This window comes from Anolis carolinensis, chromosome 1 (assembly GCF_035594765.1).
Source record: "Anolis carolinensis isolate JA03-04 chromosome 1, rAnoCar3.1.pri, whole genome shotgun sequence".
NCBI lineage: Eukaryota > Metazoa > Chordata > Lepidosauria > Squamata > Dactyloidae > Anolis > Anolis carolinensis.
This window is the reverse complement of record NC_085841.1, coordinates 309,294,393-309,313,752: the sequence shown is the minus strand read 5'-3', so window position 1 is coordinate 309,313,752 and position 19,360 is coordinate 309,294,393. Positions and strand designations below refer to the sequence as shown.

Here is a 19,360-nt window from a genome sequence, read left to right as displayed (position 1 = left end):
TCACTTGGAGAGGTTCTGATTAAAATCTTACTTGGTTAAAATTCACCCTAGAATCCTCACATCCAACTTCTAATCCATTCTGCTCCTAACTACATCTGCTTCATCAGTCTCCACTGTTTGATCCTTATGCCATTCACCTATAATCAGGTCAGGATCAGAAAAAAATAAGATCAGACGTTTAAAATATATCATGCTTCAATTCTCTTTTGTCTTGCTTACCAATCCAATTAAAAATTGCCTACACAACCCCAGCACTCCCCAAATTCCACTCATTACTGAAGGAAGCATCAGTCTGAAGGTCAACTGAAGCAAAGTTATCAAGCTCTTGGAGCCCCTGGTGGCGTAGTGGGTTAAAGCCTTGTTACTTGAAGGTTGGACCTAAAGGCTGCCAGGTTCGAATCCAACCCAGGGAGAGCGCAGATGAGCTCCTTCTATCAGCTCCAGCTCCATGCGGGACATGAAAGAAGCCTCCCACAAGGATGGTAAAAACATCAAAAACATCCGGGCATCCCCTGGGCAACGTTCTTGCAGACGACCAATTCTCTCACACCAGAAGTGACTTGGTACAAGTCACTCCTGACACGAAAAAAAAAAAAAATCAAGCTCTTGACTGAGCTGATCAGGTTGAAATTACCTTCCCCATTTCGGCCCATTTCGGCACATGTTGCACGCTGCCTGTGTTCTATGAATTAGTCTCCAGTGTTAATATTGTATGTTTTATGTTGATTTTAACTATTGTTTTTACTGTAATTGATGTTTTTATTGGATAACTGTTTTATTGCTGTGTTTTGATATTTGATTGTTTTATCGGGCAAGGCCCCATGTAAGCCGCCCCGAGTCCCTTCGGGGAGATGGGGCGGGGTATAAAAATAAAGTTATTATTATTATTATTATTATTATTATTATTATTATTATTATTATTACTGCAGCAGGGACTATTGTCAAAATCCCCATCAAACCCATTTAGACTTGAATATTGGCCTAAAGAATTCTTTCTTTAGGATATCCAGGCTTGGGAAACTTTTCTTAGTTTGAGCTGCAAGAAAGGATTTAAACACTTCTGCAAGGATTTTTCACTCTGCCTTTTCTGTATTTTATCTACAGATTGAGCCTGTGTGTGGCCTTGAGCTTGAGTTATCCTTACCAACATGTATTGTTCATTAACAGTTGATCTTTACTAACTTTATTGTTCACTAAAGAAACAAAATTCAATGCTTTGGGTGTAGTAGAAGCAGAAATGAAATTGACCTTACTTGAAATCTCCTTCATTAATATGCCTCTGGTTTTCCACTGGCAGCCAATATTTCAGTAAAGCCTTTTGTGTGCATACAGACACAGATTCTTTACATTTCTGCTGCCTTCTTTAAGTTCTGGTCACAACCATAGTTGCATGTTCTCTAAAAAAAACTCTAAACACACACTGCTTTTCTCAGAAGATAAGAAATCTGTTAAGTTCTTAGAGTCTTTTTCTTTCTTTTCCTTTCTCCACTAACATCAAGGCTATGGACTTTATCACTTCAATCCACTGTGCTGCAACAATTACATTAGTGTAGAAGTAATGTTCACTGTGTGGGTAACAGATACATATAGAATTGAACAATATTACATCTCTCTCATTTGTGAAACTGTGCTAGTTCACTAATTTTTAAAAATTATTTTTATGTTTAGCATGACTGCACAATTCTAGCATTAAAATGATTGGCAAAGATATGAATTTAAAAAAAAACAAAACCGTCATCTTAGGAATAGCAAGGGGGACAGGGAAGAGAAGGGCGGAATATAAATACTGTAAATAAATAAATAAAAAATAATAATAATTATGCCCCCTGATGTTACGTGACTGTCAGCTTACTGGCAAAGAAGTGGAAAAGACCAATGACACTAAGGTGGGTAAAGGAAACAAAGCAGTATGCGGAGTTATTGATGGAGCAGGATGCACATGACATGGTGTGATAGCAACTCTTATCAAAGGTGATGGTCCAGCTTGCAATGCTGATTTGCCTGCCTTGTGTGATACAGTCCTAAATGGCAAAATTATATTATAATTACACTTCGATCAAAGCAATGATTTTATGATACCCACTTTAAAAAACAGCCCTAGTTGCAAATTATGGTTTAATTATATTTTAAATGAGTTTTATACTGTTTTCACCCAAGTGTTTTTTAATATAATTGTTTAATTATTTTTTTAACTTTTGGAAAATATTATTTTAGCTGAACTTTCTTTTAAAGTGCTGCAAGTAGTTTTGGATTCTGTTAGGAGAAAGTCAGGGTACAAAGTAAGCAGGCAAGCAGAATTTAGTGTTTTACATCTGTTGAAGTATTTTCAGAGTTATTTCACTGCATGTCCAGAAAACTGCAACTCATCTGCACCAACCAAATGTTTACACGTGTCTGCATTTATCTGAATTTTAATAATACTGGAAATGGGTGGGTCCAACACCAGTGGAGGACAAAAGCCAGATACTTCCTCCCTTCTCATATCCCCTGTACTTCCATCTCTTCTTCCCCTTTTAGTGGTCTACTAGGAAGACCACTGGGTGGGTCCAACACCAGTGGAGGACAAAAGCCAGATATTTCCTTCCCTCTCATATTCCCTGTACTTCCATCTCTTCTTTCCCTTTTAGTGGTCTACTGGGAAGGGACAGCTCACAGTAACAAAGGTTGGCAAGGTCTTGGAATGGGTGGGCAAGGTCTTGGAGCGGGTGGTTGCCTCTCAGCTCCAGGGATTCTTGGATGATATGGATTTTCTGGACCAATCACAGTCTGGCTTCAGGCCTGGTTTCAGTACCGAGACGGCTTTGGTCGCCTTGGTGGATGACCTCCGCAGGGAACTGGACAGGGGGAGTGTGATCCTGCTGGTTCTCTTGGACATCTCAGTCGCTTTCGATACCATCGACCATGGTATCCTTCTGGGACGTCTCTCTGGGATGGGCCTTGGGGGTGCTGTTTTGCAGTGGCTTCAGTCCTTCCTGGAGGGGCGTTCCCAGATGGTGAAGCTGGGGGACACCTGCTCAGACCCCTGGCCATTGTCCTGTGGGGTCCCGCAAGGTTCTATTCTGTCCCCCATGCTTTTCAATATCTACATGAAACCGCTGGGCGAGGTCATCCGGGATTTTGGAGTTCGGTGCCATCTCTACGCGGATGACGCCCAACTCTATTACTCTTTTCCACCAAAATCCAAGGAAGCCCCTCGGATACTGGATCAGTGTCTAGCCGCTGTGTTGGCCTGGATGAGGGCGAACAAGCTGAGACTTAATCCTGATAAGACAGAGGTCCTCCAGGTCAGTTGCAAGTCTGATCGGGGTATTGGGTGGCAACCTGTGCTTGACGGGGTCGCACTCCCCCTGAAGGCGCAGGTCCGTAGCTTGGGGGTCCTCCTGGATTCGGGGCTGACTCTTGAGGCTCAGGTGTCGGCCGTGGCCGGGAGGGCCTTTGCACAATTAAAACTTGTGCACCAGCTGCGACCATACCTTAAGAAGTCTAATCTGACCATAGTGGTCCATGCCTTAGTTACCTCTAGACTGGACTATTGCAATGCGCTCTACGTGGGGCTGCCTTTGAAGACGGCTCTGAAATTGCAACTAGTACAACGCTCGGCAGCCAGGTTTCTAACGGGAGCAAATTACAGGGCACGTTCAACGCCTCTGTTTAAGGAGTTCCACTGGCTGCCATTTACCTTCCGAGCCCAATTCAAGGTGCAGGTTCTTACCTACAAAGCCCTAAACGGTTTGGGACCCGCCTACCTTAGAGACCGCATTTCCCCCTACGAACCCGCACGATCTCTTCGCTCGTCGGGGGAGGCCCTTCTCTCGCTTCCACCACCCTCGCAGGCGCGGTTGGTGGGGACGAGAGAGAGGGCCTTCTCTGTCGTGGCCCCCCAGCTTTGGAACTTGCTCCCTAGGGAGATTAGGCTGGCCCCCACCCTCCTCTCCTTCCGGAAGAACCTGAAAACCTGGCTTTTCCGTAAAGCCTTTGATGAGTGAATTCTGTTGGTTCAAGTTGTCTGCCTACATAATAATAGACCCACTGATTCGCCTTCTTATTGTCATTATTGTCATTTCTAGTACTTTAATGACTATGTCAATTACTTAACTACCTCCCCCTGATTTGACACATTCGCCCTTTGGCCTAGACTTGTGTTTTATATCTGTTCTTAATGCTTTTTCCTGCAATATTGTTTTTATGATTGTTTTACTGATATTGTTGATTTATTGTTGTAAATTTATGTGTTTTGATTCATTTTTATATTGTGATGTTGGGCAAGGCCACATGTGAGCCGCCCCAAGTCCCTACAGGGAGATGGGGCGGGATACAAGAATAAAATTATTATTATTATTATTATTATTATTATTATTATTATTATTATTATTGGCATGGACATATTGCTGCGAGGAGGTGAAAGGCCCATGTGAAACCCGATTAATGGTTGGCTACTGTCTGGCTGATGGCTGCTGTACATGCAATGATTAACTGAACTGTGTCGAACTTGAAATACTGGGTCTAAAAATTAAAGTGAATATTGACTACAACAAAAGTTCTGCTACTCACAGTGAATTATTTTGCTGAATGGTGCTAATTAATTAATGTGGTAATCTATTGCACATTAACACTAATGTTAATTCATTAATGTGTTAATCTATTCTGCATTACGGTGGGCAACAGAAAGAGATGAACAAATAAAACAATAATAATAATAATAATAAAACTTTATTTATACCCCGCCACCATCTCCCCAACAAAACAATTTACTGATTCATATAAGTAAATAGTTTTCAGTAGCCACAGGGTTTATAAATTGACCTCTAGAGACAAATATGGTTATTGGCTCTTTCCAAAGTGCTTTGTCATTTTAAACTTACCTTCCTCAACCTGGTATTTTTTTCCAGATTCACTACAGGGGATCTCATATTACAACCTATATTAGCATTGTGACTGTTTTTTATCTCACTTTTCTGGCCAAGTATAAAGTTAAAGAGGCAGCAGTTATTGTAAACTGTTGTGTATAACCATTTACAACAGTTCTGTAGAATGCTTGTGTGTGCTGACTCTTTAACCCCACATAAGCAGATGTATGAATGCGTACTTCCACCTCCTTCTGTTTGCTCATCTGATCTTGCCTTGTTTCATTTTATGATTTGTGTTGTGTATGATTTGAACAGGATAAGTCACATCCTCCAAAGTGAAAGTTGATTGAAACATTTTACAAACATCTTTGCCAACTGTGAGAGGTGTGCTATCTTGTTATGCCCTCCTGTAGTCAGGCATTTTGCCCAAAGGGAGGTCATGATACAGGTCTTCAGTTTTGAAGTGAAATACTTTTGCCTTTTTAAAATGAGATGCACAGCACAATCTGTCCTGCTTGTTTGGCAAAGTGGAAAGTGAGAATTTAGGGACAATTATGTGCTCCTTAATAAGCTTTTTCAAGGGGTCAGGGAAGGATCGTCATACTGTCCTGGTCTACTAAAAGCAGATGTTTCTAAAGAAAGAAATGGAAACAGTCTAAGATTCATACAATTTGGCAGATCATTAACCAAGTGGCAATCATCTATCATCTAAATAAGAATTACTTGAGAGAGAACAGACTCCATTGATCATGAAGACTTCCAAACAGAAATGCACTAACAGTAACTGGGATAATCAATCATTTAAATGGATAGGTATTTTGTGCAAAGACAACAGTCCTTGTTTGAAGAGTCACAAGAAAGGTGATCATCCTTTCCCCCAGCATCAGGCATTTGAAGGAGGGTGTGGAATAGAGCAATTTTCTTTTGCTTCAGCCTCAAAGGCAACACTAAAAAATAATCTGTATATAGAACCTCATACTTACACGTTTTAATAAGCCTCTTTGGGTTTTGACAAGCACAGAAAGAAGTTGCAAGTGCCCTCTTTTACATGGTTGCTGTGGAAACCATTTAATCTCTGACAACCATGAAATGTTAAGCAGTGTTTTCAGTACAGAGGTCTCAAAAATCAGGGCTCTCTCTTAAATATTATTTACTGGGTGTTTTAAGATCTTTAAGCCATTAGTACTTCTGGTGAAGATTTAAGGAATACATCTTTGTGGACTTACTTCATGTGCATATTCACTTTTAAAAGTTTGAGAGGCAATTTTGGTTGTTCGAAAACAAGGCACAAAATATGGTACAAAAGTTCAGTCAACAAGCTCTGTTCACAGGTGGAAGAAGTACTCAAGTGAATAAGTTGGCATTTGGAACTCAATTTTCCATGAGGAACAAGCAGCTCTTAAACAAGTGGTATCTCTCCCTTCCCTAGCTGCATGTCGAAATAAGCTAATTTTTGCAGCTGCTGTACTGAAACTTATCCTATGTAAACTTGTAAAATAACATGCTATGCTAAGTGACAGTGTTATTACTCAAGGGGGAAATTCACATATTTTCTGTCGCACTTCATCATAGTTGTCAATATACTGTATTTCTTCAATTCTAAGACGCACTTTACATAAACATCTCTAAAACAGAGTGCATCTCAGAATCATGAGTGTGTGTCTTACAATCCATGGCATCTAAGAAATACAGTAATAGAAAATACTGCTGAAAGTCTTCAAAACAAAGTAACATTACAATTCTTCCATGTAGTCTTTGGCGTGGAATCACAAATACATTACTCAGTAGATGCTACGCTATTGGTTCAGCTTTTGGTTTTATTCAGATTTGCATTATTAATATTATTTGTTTATAATTATATACTCCCCTTAACAAGCAAACGTTAGAAGATTACTAGGTAAAATAATCAGCAATAATCATGGAAACAATTTCTTTAAAAACAGAGCCTGAAAAGTCTGTGGAAATATAGCTTAGCCAGCTTTCTGCAGATTACCAATAACATTGTTAGCCATGTTTGGAAGGCCATTCAGTATTGGGGACAAACACTAATAAAATGGCACTTTCGGGAGGCACCTGCCATAGTGTATCTCTATGCAATGGGAATGCACTCATTAAAATACTCTTATCCAATGTCATGCAAGGCTTTTAAAGGTCAGAACTAGGACTTTGAATTGAGCTTTGGAAGTTAGCATAATTCCCTGAGTTAGCATAGTCTCTATCAGCAAGACTTGATTAAGAGTGTTAATCCTCCTTGCTGTCCTTCTATCAGCAGAAAAAAAATCTTTCTACTCAGACAAGTCTCTCATAACTGATCCTGTACCACTAGAAAGATATCCCATTCTGGGAGAAAGTATATTTCTTTTTTCTAAAAAAAATTCAGCTTTTGTGTTTTTTATCTGTAGTTATACTATTGTATGACAAACTGTCTTAAGTCCCATTCATGACAAAAGTCAGGATATAAACAGAAGAAAAAACAAATAACATGTACCTTAAAGTTTTTCTGAGATTCTGGTGTTGGACTGTCTAGATCTATCAACTTCTTCAATTCTTCTTCAATATTTGATTTAGAAGGTCGCTTTGGTGAGGCTCGAAGATCTCTGGCCGAGGCACGTAATCTAGGATGTGCCATTTCACTGCCATCACTCTGGTGACGCCTTCAAAGAAGGAAACATACTTGTTTAGAATTCAGAGGGCTTGAAGCAGAAGACTTCCAGTTATTCACAAAAGATTTAGAAGGGAGGCAAGTATTTCGATGAGTGAAGGTACTGAATGTAATTAAATGCCTGTTTAAAGGAATACACCTTCTATGCAGTGATAATAACCCCACTGCAAAAAGAAGCGAACCTAACCACATAATCACCAGAAGACTTGCTCAGCATCAATTGCGCTTAAATTGGAAACCTGTTTATCACTGTAAATAATTTGTCTCCGCTTTCCCATTTGCTAGGCCATCTATTGACTGGTCAATCAATCAATCAAAGTTCTGTCCAAAATTTTCAGCAAATACAACAAGGTACTTAATTTCCATTGTTTTACTATGCTCTCCTCTTTCCCCATGTTGTCCTTAGAACAAATCTGTCACTTTGACGGTATGATTTTCTGATCACACAGCTTTCTCACTCTATTAGGCTTACATCCCATATTGGCATATCAGTCCTCTGTTCACTTTAGCTTACTGTATTTTTAGGGCTTGGCCTACTCATTTCTGACTGCAATTACATTTCATGTATATTGACTGTGTATTCCTGCATGGAAGGGGATTGGACTTTTATGATTTTGTATGAACCTAATTTTGACTCAGTTAAGATGTTGCTTCTTATAACTATGTCATATTTGATATAAGACTTATCTCAAATAAATAAAACACTATTTAGTAAATTCTTTTCAAGTAACAGAAGATAATTGCCACAATGCTTTTGAAAACCCATGCTTCAAAACACTGTTGCTATGATGTATTTTGCTACCATTTGTCTTGTGCTCAAAGGGGAACACCTTTTATCTGGGACTGTTTCTCTTTAGGAGGCATCTAGAAATCCACCTGCTAGTTCTGATGAGTAGGGAGGCTAGCAAATATGAATTCTCTCCTCCCCTTTTGTGTTGTGGTTTGGAGAACAGAAGAGATGACATGTCTAAGTACAAATATTCTTATATTCTCCAAAACATAGCATTTTTCCTATTCTCTGCCTAAGTAAGGTACATTTGCTGGTAAATTTACCTTGTACACGACTAACATTATTTGAAACACTACACACTTCATTTAATTTAATAATGAAAAGCAAAAATACAGATCTTCTAAACGAAACTGCTCTTCTCAAAGGGCTTGTCATCTCATCTTTCACCTCCGTACAATGCACCTTTCATTTTATAGCTAGAGGAGGGGGCCCAAACACTGGTTCAAGTTTTAGAATGTTTTAAGTTAATTTCAAAATCCTTCCATAGCAAAAATGAAAGAAAGAAGAGAGGTTTTTTAAAAGATTCAGCAAATTAAACAATATAATGCAAACACCTCAATAGGCTTCACAGACCGTAACACAATTTCTGTAGAATTCTTAGATTTTGTTCTACAATAAGTTTAATTGGCTTAAATCACTGCTGCACTTAAATTTCTTATTTTCTGTAAGCAAAATGCCTGTTATGCATAGTAGAAGCTCTTGTCAAAAATTAACACCCACCAAAATAGAACCAAAATGCTCTTACTTTCTTGAATCCATAAACCCCACAGAGTTTATTGTCCCTTCAGGCTTTTTCCATCCAATCAGGTACTTGCTAGTTGCACCCTGCCGTGGATAGAAAGTCCTAGGGCCGGAAGAGGATGAAGAGGAGGAGGGGAAAGGTGGTGCAAGCTGTGGAGAAGTGGCAGAATGAAGCTCTTCTTTAGGTGAACTTCTGGCACTGGTGAAAATAACAGGGCTGGCAGAGTGTCGGGAACCCACGGTACTGGGAGAGAAACATAATAAAGACAAAGCTTGACTTAAATGTACATGTTGAGACTGTGTACAATTAATTTCAAGGCTGCATTTTGTCATGTGGTCAAGTCCTTGCTAAGTGAAATTTAACCTAAGGACTTCTTTTTCAGAGTTATAAACTAGAGCATACACTTTATTAAAATAGGAGAACAGAAAGATGTTCTTAGCAACATTTATTTTGAAGAGATTTGTTGTTGCTTTTCTATGAGGCTGGGAGAAAATGATTTGCCCAAGGTCAACCACTAGGTTTCCATGGCTGAGTGGAGATTTGAACCACTCAGACGATTACACCACTGTTCTTTCTTTTATACAATCTTATATAAAATGCTGCAATGTATCTGGGTAACAGATTGTCAGCACTGAAAGAAAAGCATTGCTCCCTACAGTCTGCCAAGATGCGTAGTTTGCCCTTTCCTTCCTGCTTGCATTAGAAGTAGATTTGACATTATAGAATTAGTGCAGTTTGGCACAGTTTTAACTGCCATTGCTCAATGATATGGAATCCTGGGAGTTGTAGTTAATAAGGCACCAGCATGCTTTAGCACAGAATGCTAAAGACTTTGTAAAGTAACTTCAATGGTTCCACATAATTGGGTCACTACAATTAAAGATGGGTCAAATTGGATTCATTCTACAGTATAGAGATGAACTCTTACTCTACAAAAGTTTATGCTACCAACTTCATTCTCTCAGTCTCGAAAGTTCTACAAGACCTTTTTACATATTAATATTCCATACTAACACAGTTATGTTCTTGAAATTCCTTCCTGCTGTTAGCAGTGAGGAAGAAAGCAGATGAGGTGATGGAAAAGATAAGTGATCTGGACAAAGAGCATTATTCCAGACTGAATGACCACTGGTAGAATAGCAGAATCTGGTAGAAACTGGAGGGGATATTCCTTGCTTTCCTCTTGAACTGACATATGCCCCCAAACTTGGCTCAGGAAAACAGAGAAACCCTTAGAACTGCTATTTTTGGGCAGTGGAGAGAGCTCCAGGTGGGGGAGACAGAAGAGGTCCCATCATATTGGTCAAGGTGGTATTGGATTTAGGCCCACAGTATTCAAATATTAGATTAAAAGTGTTCTGTATTGATGACAAATTCACTAACACAATCAATATTCTAAATATGTGCTTTATATATGTACAGAGATGCACTGCTTTTAACTAAAGTCCAAGGATGGGGAAATAGTGTCATGAACACTTATTACAAATATAGATAGAGCTATTACTGTTAATAAAAAGCAAATTTACATTTCTATCTTCCAGTTTATTATTTTTAAACATTCAAGAACAAATTCAGACTGATGGATTTATCTATCATTGGTTAATTTCTAAAAATGTAATTGAAGAGGATAACGGGATCTTACTGACACATGGCGACAATTAGTGTTAGGTTTCAAAAGTACTAAATACTGTACCATTCTGCCATGTTCACATCAACAAAATGAAATTAAAGGAATATATATATTAATATTTATGGATAGGATATGAATAGGCATAGACATTAATTTTTTATACTAAAAAGCACCTTGTATGAATGGCTGGTCTGTACCCATAATCCCAATATCCATAAATAAATGACATGGGAATTATGTTGCAGAGGAGTATTAATTCTGCTCCCCTACCCCTACCCCACTCCAAAGAATAGATTAATGGAAAAATTATTTATGTGTCTTAAATATCAAATTCATGGAATGGAACATTGGTACCCAATGTGGCAGTTCTTTTTCTGCAGTTACAGGAAGAGAATCCATTAAAATGGGTCTGGTTCCTTCCTCATGCTTCACAGGAAGGCCCTCAACTTGTCAACCAACCTAATAAGCCTAAGAGAGAAGGTAAATCTCACCTTCCCAGTGATGGTATGATTAAGCTCCAGACATCAAAACACAAACCACCAAAAGTCAAAACAAACCTCAACGAAATAGAGTGGGAAGCATTCTTTCTCCACACCTACAGAAAATGAACCTTCATGGTGAATACCATTCTTCTGCAGTGTGAGGAATCGATTCTTCAAGCTGGGACCTACACAACTGGTCACCTCACTATTTGGGAGGGCAACTCTTCACTTACAATGACACAACCTGTTGCAGAACACACCTACCAAAGGTTTTCATTCATGGAAGAAAACTTGTATATAAAATAAATAAATAAATAAATAATCAATAGCATCTAACAAAAGAAGTCAGGAAAGCACAAATGGTTGCCCAACAGATTTCCAAAAAAGAAGCAGAAGAACCAAAAGCTAGCAGTATGAGTGGGTCGTGCCTAAATCCCTAATACAACTGGTACTGTAGTACAGTACCATTGGAAACAAAACCTCAAACACTGAACCAAAGTGGAAGAAGACATGTCTTTCTTAAAAGGAAACAAACAATAAATTTTACAATACTCCTTTGTCCTACTGAATCCTATCAAATTAAAAATTAAGATCTCTCTGCTTATCTAACCTATGGTACTCTTTTTTCCTGCAATGCCTTGAGATTTGGACTAAAAGAAGGTAGAATAATCTCCTGAGAATGATGGACAGTAAATTCATTTTAATGATAAAAGGAGGGTCTAATTTAAGTAAAACCAAATCCTTGCGACATATATACAATTCCCTCTCACACTGACAGAGCCTTCAACTCAACACTCTGTGAGCTGAAGTAACCTGCAAAACAAGGAATTCCAATTAACTAATCACAAGGATTTTAACTTGCTTAAGACCTAGGATTACATGCAATCTCCATGAATGGAACTGATAAACTTTTCCTGATCAAAGGCCACCCTCTTTTAAAAAAATCTGCAGACCTTCCAGAAATGATCAGAAGGTTTCCATGGAACTTGTGGTTGGCCTTGTGAAGATTCAGAACAGCCCTCCAGACCTTGTTTTTCATTAGAATCAAGAGGAACAGAGTAAGAGCCTAAAAATCTCTCCTGAGAGGGAACAGGCTCCACGGCCCTTATATGAAGCTGTTATTCTATTGCCTGAAGTAGCAGAGAGTGCTTCTCTGCAGACCTGATATTGTGAAAATAAAAAAACTTGGAGGCTTTTGAATGTAATTGATGTGTAGGCCTTTCTTCAGTCCTGCCCACTCACGCACTGAAAGGTGTTTCGTTACCAGTGATGGGCAAAATGTAGAAGTCCTTACAGAAAATTGCCTCAGTTCAAAGAGGACTAACTGGTTCTTACTCAATCCTGCAGACTGCTGTGATGAGAACTATGAGGAGGCTTGCAAAGGTTTTCAATACCTTTTTTCTTGACACTTAATTCACCTGCATTTTGAAAGATCAACTGACTTATTGCCGTTTCTCCTCACCCCTAGCCTGCATAGTCTGCTTGGTTAAATCCTTCCTCTGGTCTTGCAAGGTGGTGGTTAGCATGGTGGCAGCCACATGAATGGATGCAATGGATGCTCCAGCTTCCTTCCCATGCTACCTGTTAATATCAAGATGGATTATCCTTTGCACTCATTCATGCAGCTGCCACCATGCTAATCATCTCACAAAGCTTGGAACCACAATGCCCTCTTCCATCAACTTCTCAGTATGCACAAGACCTAACACTGGATACTCTAGGACAGGGGTCCCCAAACTAAGGCCCGGGGGCCGGATGCGGCCCTCCAAGGTCATTTACCTGGCCCCCGCTCTCATTTATAATATAATATTTTTATATCAGTTTTAATAATATAATATATTATATATACATATGATATTGATAATATTATCATGTTATACAATGTAATACTAATACCATATAATAATATTAATTACATGTTATATATTACATATAATATTACAGTATAGTGGTATAGTTCAATATAGTAATATATAATGCTAATATTGTGCTATACTAATAATATATTGTATATACATACAGCTGCTCTGAGAAGGGTGGGATATAAATGTAGTAAATAAATGTAGTAAATGAATAAATAAATAATTTTAGACTTAGACTCGCCCACTTGACTTGAAGGCACACAACAAAAACAACAATCCTAATTAACTTGACTATCTCATTGGCCTGATAGGTTTATGTTGGTTAAAATTGTTTTCATTTTAAAATATTTTATTGTTCTTTCATTGTTGTTGTTGTTTTGCACTACAAATAAGACATGTGCAGTGTGCATAGGGATTTGTTCGTATTTCTTTTTCAAATGATATTTTGGCCCCTCAACAGTCTGAAGGATTGTGGACCGGCCCCCTGCTTAAAAAGTTTGAGGACCCCTGCTCTACGAGAACTGAATGGTCTTGTGAACCCTGACAATACCTCCACCGCCACTCAAGTTTCAATGGACTTCTCATCAAAGGAAAGCTCTGAGCTGTGTATACATTCTACCAGATAGATTAATCATTCACATTAGGGTGGCAACATTCAGAAAACGGCTCTAAAGCTATGCTCATTAGGGTAACACCATTAACAGTAATTATTATGTTAATTGTTATGTTTATTTATAGCCTGATTTTTCTCTCTACAAAAGAGACTCAAAGTGGCTTACAATAAAGCCAACGCAATACAATTTAAAACCTAAAAAATAAACATTAAAAGAGAATTAATGTTTGTTAACTGTTTTAACAGTTAAAATGCTTAAAACTGATTAAAAATGTATTCAGAGCTAAAAATGATCCTTGCACAAATCAATTTAGTCGGTTCACTAAAGCCTGTCCTAATCTCAGGAAGAAAAAGAAAGAGGGACTGGCCCTTTTTTAGGGAGGTTAGATTGATTAATAGAATCAGAGTGTTGGAAAAGATCACAAAAGTCATACAGTCCAAACAGGATTGACAGGCTGAAATCTTGTCTGTGAAGCACAAAGAAAAAAAATCAGAGTAGCTTGAAGAGCTGCATCCTCCACTGCAGATACTGCAGGAAAACACCATTTTGGAATACTATCTGTCCTTGAAAATAAATATCTGCACTATGTGGATAGCAGCACCATTATCAATAGGGGAAGCTGCTTTGAAAGTGAGGGTGATATGACCAATACTTTACCACCACTAATTAGTTACAGGGTGCCAATAAGTTCTTTACTAACACAAACAACTTTCTCCCATTTATTTATAGATTAGCTTGGGAACCTGGCGATGCCCGGGTCATTTGAGAATGTTATTTTTGGCTTTTAATGTTATGTATTCTGTTTGGAGTGGGTGAACTACAATTCCCAGAATCGTGGCTGAATCCTCCCCAAACCCTGCCAGTATTATGTTGGCCATTTTGGGCGTGTGTACCAGGTGTGGTGGAGTACTCTCTGGATGGGGGTGAACTACTGCAATTTCTAGATTCCCAGGGCAATTGTCCCGAAATATCTATCAGTATCCACAGCAGGCAATGTTCAGTCTGTGTGCCAAGTTTGGTCTAGATTTGTCATTGGCTGGGTTCAGTGGTCTTTGGATGGAGGTGAACTACAACTCCCAAAATCAAGGCCCCTTCCCACAAATACCTGCAGTATGTTCAGTAGGTCATGAGGCTTCTCTGTGTGAAGTGTGGTTCTAGTGCATTGTCAGTGGGGGTCAGTGTTTATCTGGCTGCAGGTGAACTATAACTCCCTTTTTCCCAAACTTGTCCAATATGTTGTATTGGTTATGGGGGCTCTGTGTGCCAAGGGTGATGCTCACTAATTGCAGGTGAACTATAAATTCCAGTACCTACTACTCCTCAACTTCCAGTCCAGTTCCCCTCCAAACCCAACAGTGGTCAAATCTGGGCATATCGGGTCTGCATGGCAAGTTTGGCCGAGAGCCATCATTATTTGGGTTAATAGTATTCTGGGTGAAGGTGAACTACAACTCCTCTATATTCCCCAGTAGGAGTGACAGTGCTCTGACTTGATGCAGGGTGAACTACAACTTCCACCATGTGGAGTCAATCCCTAAACTCCTCCAGTAAGTTTAGTTGCAGCTCAGTTGTGCTCTGTTTGTTATGCAGAGAGATTGGAAAGGAAAGGGTAGTGGGCGGGGCCATGCAAATTCCACAGCAATTGAGAACCCTGGGATGCCTGCCTGTGGTCCAAGAAAAAGCAGAATCTAGGATGAAATGATCCCCAAACGAAAGCATTCCTTGGGTGGTGGGCTGTAGTGTTTGGGAAGGACATTGGCAGGGGCTGGGCTGCATGTTCATGGCGCTCGCTGTAACCACAATGTCAGTGGAAAAGAGTGACTTGCTAGATTCTTAACCCTGGGAACTATAGCCTGTTTGTGGAGGCCGGAGGCTGTCTGTGTGAGCAGACATCCGTGCCACATACACACATACAGGTTTTTGCTTTTATTATAGATTTAGATTAGATTTAGACTAGCTGTGCCCGGCCACGCGTTGCTGTGGCGAAGTCTGTGGTATGGGAATTAAAGTATTGAGGAATTGGTGGTAGTTAAGGTAAAGGGTAAAGCTTTTCCCCTGACATTAAGACCAGTCATGTCTGATTCTGGGGGTTGGTGCTCATCTCCATTTCTAAGCCGAAGAGCCGGCATTGTCCGTAGACTCCTCCAAGGTCATGTGGGATGACTGCATGGAGCGGCGTTACCTTCCCGCCGGAGCAGTACCTATTCATCTACTCTCATTTGCATGTTTTTGAACTTGTGGGTTGGCAGAAGCTGTGGCTAACAGTGGGAGCTCTCTCCGCTCCCCCAATTCAAACCTGCGGCCTTTCGGTCCAGAAGTTCAGCAGCTCAGCGCTTTAACACGCTGCGCCATCAGGGGATATTATTTCCTAAAGGTTGTGAATATACAATATTTCTGATTGGTTTTTTTTTCTGTTGGAGGCAAGTATGAATGCTGCAATTAGGAAAAATGATTAGGATGTAATGGCCTTGCAGCTTTAAAGCCTGGCTGTTTTCTCCTTGAGTGAATTTTTTGTTGGGAGGTGTTAGCTGGCCCTGATTGTTTCCTGTCTGGAATTCCCTTGTTTTCAGAGTGGTGTTGTTTGCGATATTTTATGTGCTTCTACTGTCTGTGGCCCTGAGAAAACAGAGGATTTGCCAGACTTTGATGATGGGAATACTTTGTTGGGAGATGTTAGCTGGCCCTGATTGTTTCCTGTGTGGAATTCCCCTGTTTATTTACTGTCCTGGTTTTAGAGATTATATTGTTCTGCATTATTCTATCCCAGTAATTATTTCATATTAAAGTAGAATCTCACTTATCCAACATTCACTTATACAATGTTCTGGATTATCCAACGCACCAAAACATCATGTTAGACAACAAATTTGGCAGAAAAAGTAGTTCAATACACAGTAATGCTATGTAGTAATTACTGTATTTATGAATTTAGCACCAAAATATCACAATGCATTGAAAACATTGACTACAAAAATGCATTGGATAATTGTAATTACTACCTAGCATTACTGCACATGGAACTACTTTTTCTGTCAAATTTGTTGTATAATATGATGTTTTGGTGCTTAATTTGTATAACGATTACCTAATTTGATGTTTAATAGGCTTTTCCTTAATCCCTTCTTATTATCCAACATATTCACTTATCCTGCCGGCCTGTTTATGTTGGATAAGTGAGACTCTACTGTTTATTGATAATCTTATATTATCTGCTTAGAACTGGATTATATGAGGCCCCTTCTTCACAGCTGTATAAAATGCACACTGAAGTGGATTATATGGCAGTGTGGAGTCAAGATAACCCAATGCAAAGCAGATGATATAAGATTATAAATGGGTTATATAGCTGTGTGGAAGGGCCTTGAGTCTACACTGCCATATAATCCAGTGCAAATTAGATAGCCTAAGTCTGCCTGTCCCCTAACTGAACCCTGGCTGTCCCTTGGCTTGCTAGGAGTTGGTTGCTAGGAGACGAAGTGGGCAGAGATTAGCCCTCTAAACTGGCAGCAATTGGATAAAAAAATTATTGCTCTCCCTCTAATTAGGAGTTTGTTTTTCTTTTATTTTTGTTGTATCAACCTGGAGGCATGGATGATGGGTTGTGTGGTCAAATTTCGAGGTTGCGGGGCCTGTACTTTTGTTGTTTTGTGAGTCGCCGTGATGCCATCACTCTTTTATATATATAGATTGGTAATCGAGGGACCAGGTAACTACTTCTTACAAGACCTCATTTGGCTAAGGACCTGTCTATTGACTGTTAGCATAGAATCTGTAAAAGATGTATCACCTAATTTATATATGAATGATGAAAAACCTAAATGACAAGATATTTTTTTTAAAAAAAATACATCAGTTGCTTTAACATAATTAACACAATGTCATTTGAGGATAGGTACAGCAGTGGGTGCATGCCTATCTGAAGGAGTGAATCTAGAAGACGGTAATAGAGAATTCCTGTTTTAACTCTTTGATCAGTGGCTTGTGAGGTTTCAGAAGGATCTATTTTGTCTTAAATGAGATGAGCTAAAGAGGGGAAACCAATGGCAGTGGCTGTCTCCGAGTTTTGGGTTCTGGTGCCATAAGACTGGTGATTACATTCAACTCTCTCTCTCGCCTTGTCACCTCCATCCAAAAACGCTATTTCGGTTCTAAATCAGTATGCAAGGACAGTAATAGACTGGATGAAGGCAAATTGAAACTTAATCCAGACAAGACAGAGTGTTCTTGGAGAGTCACAAAACAGATCAAGGAATAGACACATATATTTTAAGAATCTTTCTAAAATACTACAAGATATAGCTCATTTTGTAACCTTTGGTCTTTTGGAACATGTGGAGAGCAATTACTGTTAAAGTGCTTCAAATTCCAATAGACCAATGGCTACATATCTGCTATATATATATGTTGCTAATTTAGCTATATATTTAACTTGTTTGTTAAATGCGTGGGAGCCTGCAACCCTAATCACATCATTAAAAAAGCATTATTGTAACAGAGCATAGAATTTGCCTGTTGTAATAGAGCATAGAAATTTAACATTTGTTCAACTGTACTATTCAAAGATGGACAAAAGCCTTCTTACTTCCCTATCCTCTGTACTTCTCATAAATATATTCCGATGTTCATATATTTTTCTACTATCTGTTAAAGTTGGTGCCTTGGAAATGATTTTACTGAGATTATATAGAAACTTATAGAAAGGAAAAGCCACAGGAAATGTGAGTGTTGAATCTTGTGTCTTTAGAAGACATTAGTAGCAATTAAAGAGCACATCTGACAAGCTATGATAGTGATGAACAGCTGTCCTGTTCAGTTCTAAATTAATCTGAGTTATTATCTTGAATGTCCAAAAATTATTTGGTTTTCTTTCCCCTAAAGGAGTTTCAAACTGAAGGATGCACTTTGACCTCATTGGTCTTCTGATAGGAAAGACAGCTATCAGAAGACCAATGTTCAAGCTTGATTTGCTCACAGGCTCTTTTATGTATCTTTTTGGCCATTCTCTGGCTCCACATTTCAAATGAATTGATTTCCCCGCATCAGTTTGTTTGAGAGTGTCTACTTGCACATCCATACATAGAAAGTGGAAATACCGTGGCATGGATAATTCTGATTTTGGTATTTAGTGACATTTCTTGAGACTGGGGAATCTTATCTAGTTTCTTCATAGCTGCCCTTCCAAGTCTCCTCACTTCATCACTACATTCTCTATTTTGATAAATATGGAACCAAAATATATATATGTTTAAAATTTTTGATTTCTTCATCACCTGGTTTAATATGATATATTTTGTGGCCATTTTTTTTCTTCAGCCCTAACTTTGCTTTTGGTCTGTCTTTTGTTTATTTCATCTTTTTGTGATTTCTGCTAGTAAAATGTGTCAATGCACACCTTTGTTAATTGTCAAGTCAATTTTGACTTATGGTGACCCTATGAATGAGAGACTAAATCCTCAAAAGTCTTGCTCAGATGATGTACTCAGGGATGTTGTATATTCATCTGTAATGAATCTCCCTCTTTTCCTATAGCTTTCAAGCCTTATCCAAATGTTGTTGTGGTTTTCGTAGTGAGTCATGTCCAAAGTACAGCTGTCTTAATTTAGATATCGTGGCTTCTATAGACAGTTCTATTTCCTCAGTGCATTATCCAACAACTTAATCTCGCTCAGTCCCAAAGGTGCTACGAGATCCCTTTGCAAACTAACATGGCTATGTCCTTGAATTCTACCAC

General features: G+C 39.0%; 1 protein-coding gene across 5 annotated transcripts in view; it reads right to left on the bottom strand.

Annotated features, from left to right (window-relative positions):
• sipa1l1 (signal induced proliferation associated 1 like 1) overlaps window positions 1–19,360 on the bottom strand; it is a 197,508-nt gene that overhangs the window by 14,834 nt on the left and 163,314 nt on the right. For all 5 annotated transcript variants that reach the window (XM_008103800.3, XM_016991867.2, XM_003214519.4 and 2 more), the window contains 2 exons: window positions 9,045–9,284; window positions 7,336–7,501 (listed from right to left, as the gene is read on the bottom strand). In XM_008103800.3, coding sequence (XP_008102007.2) covers window positions 7,336–7,501; window positions 9,045–9,284 — 406 coding nt within the window. The remainder of the gene's footprint in view (window positions 1–7,335; window positions 7,502–9,044; window positions 9,285–19,360) is intronic.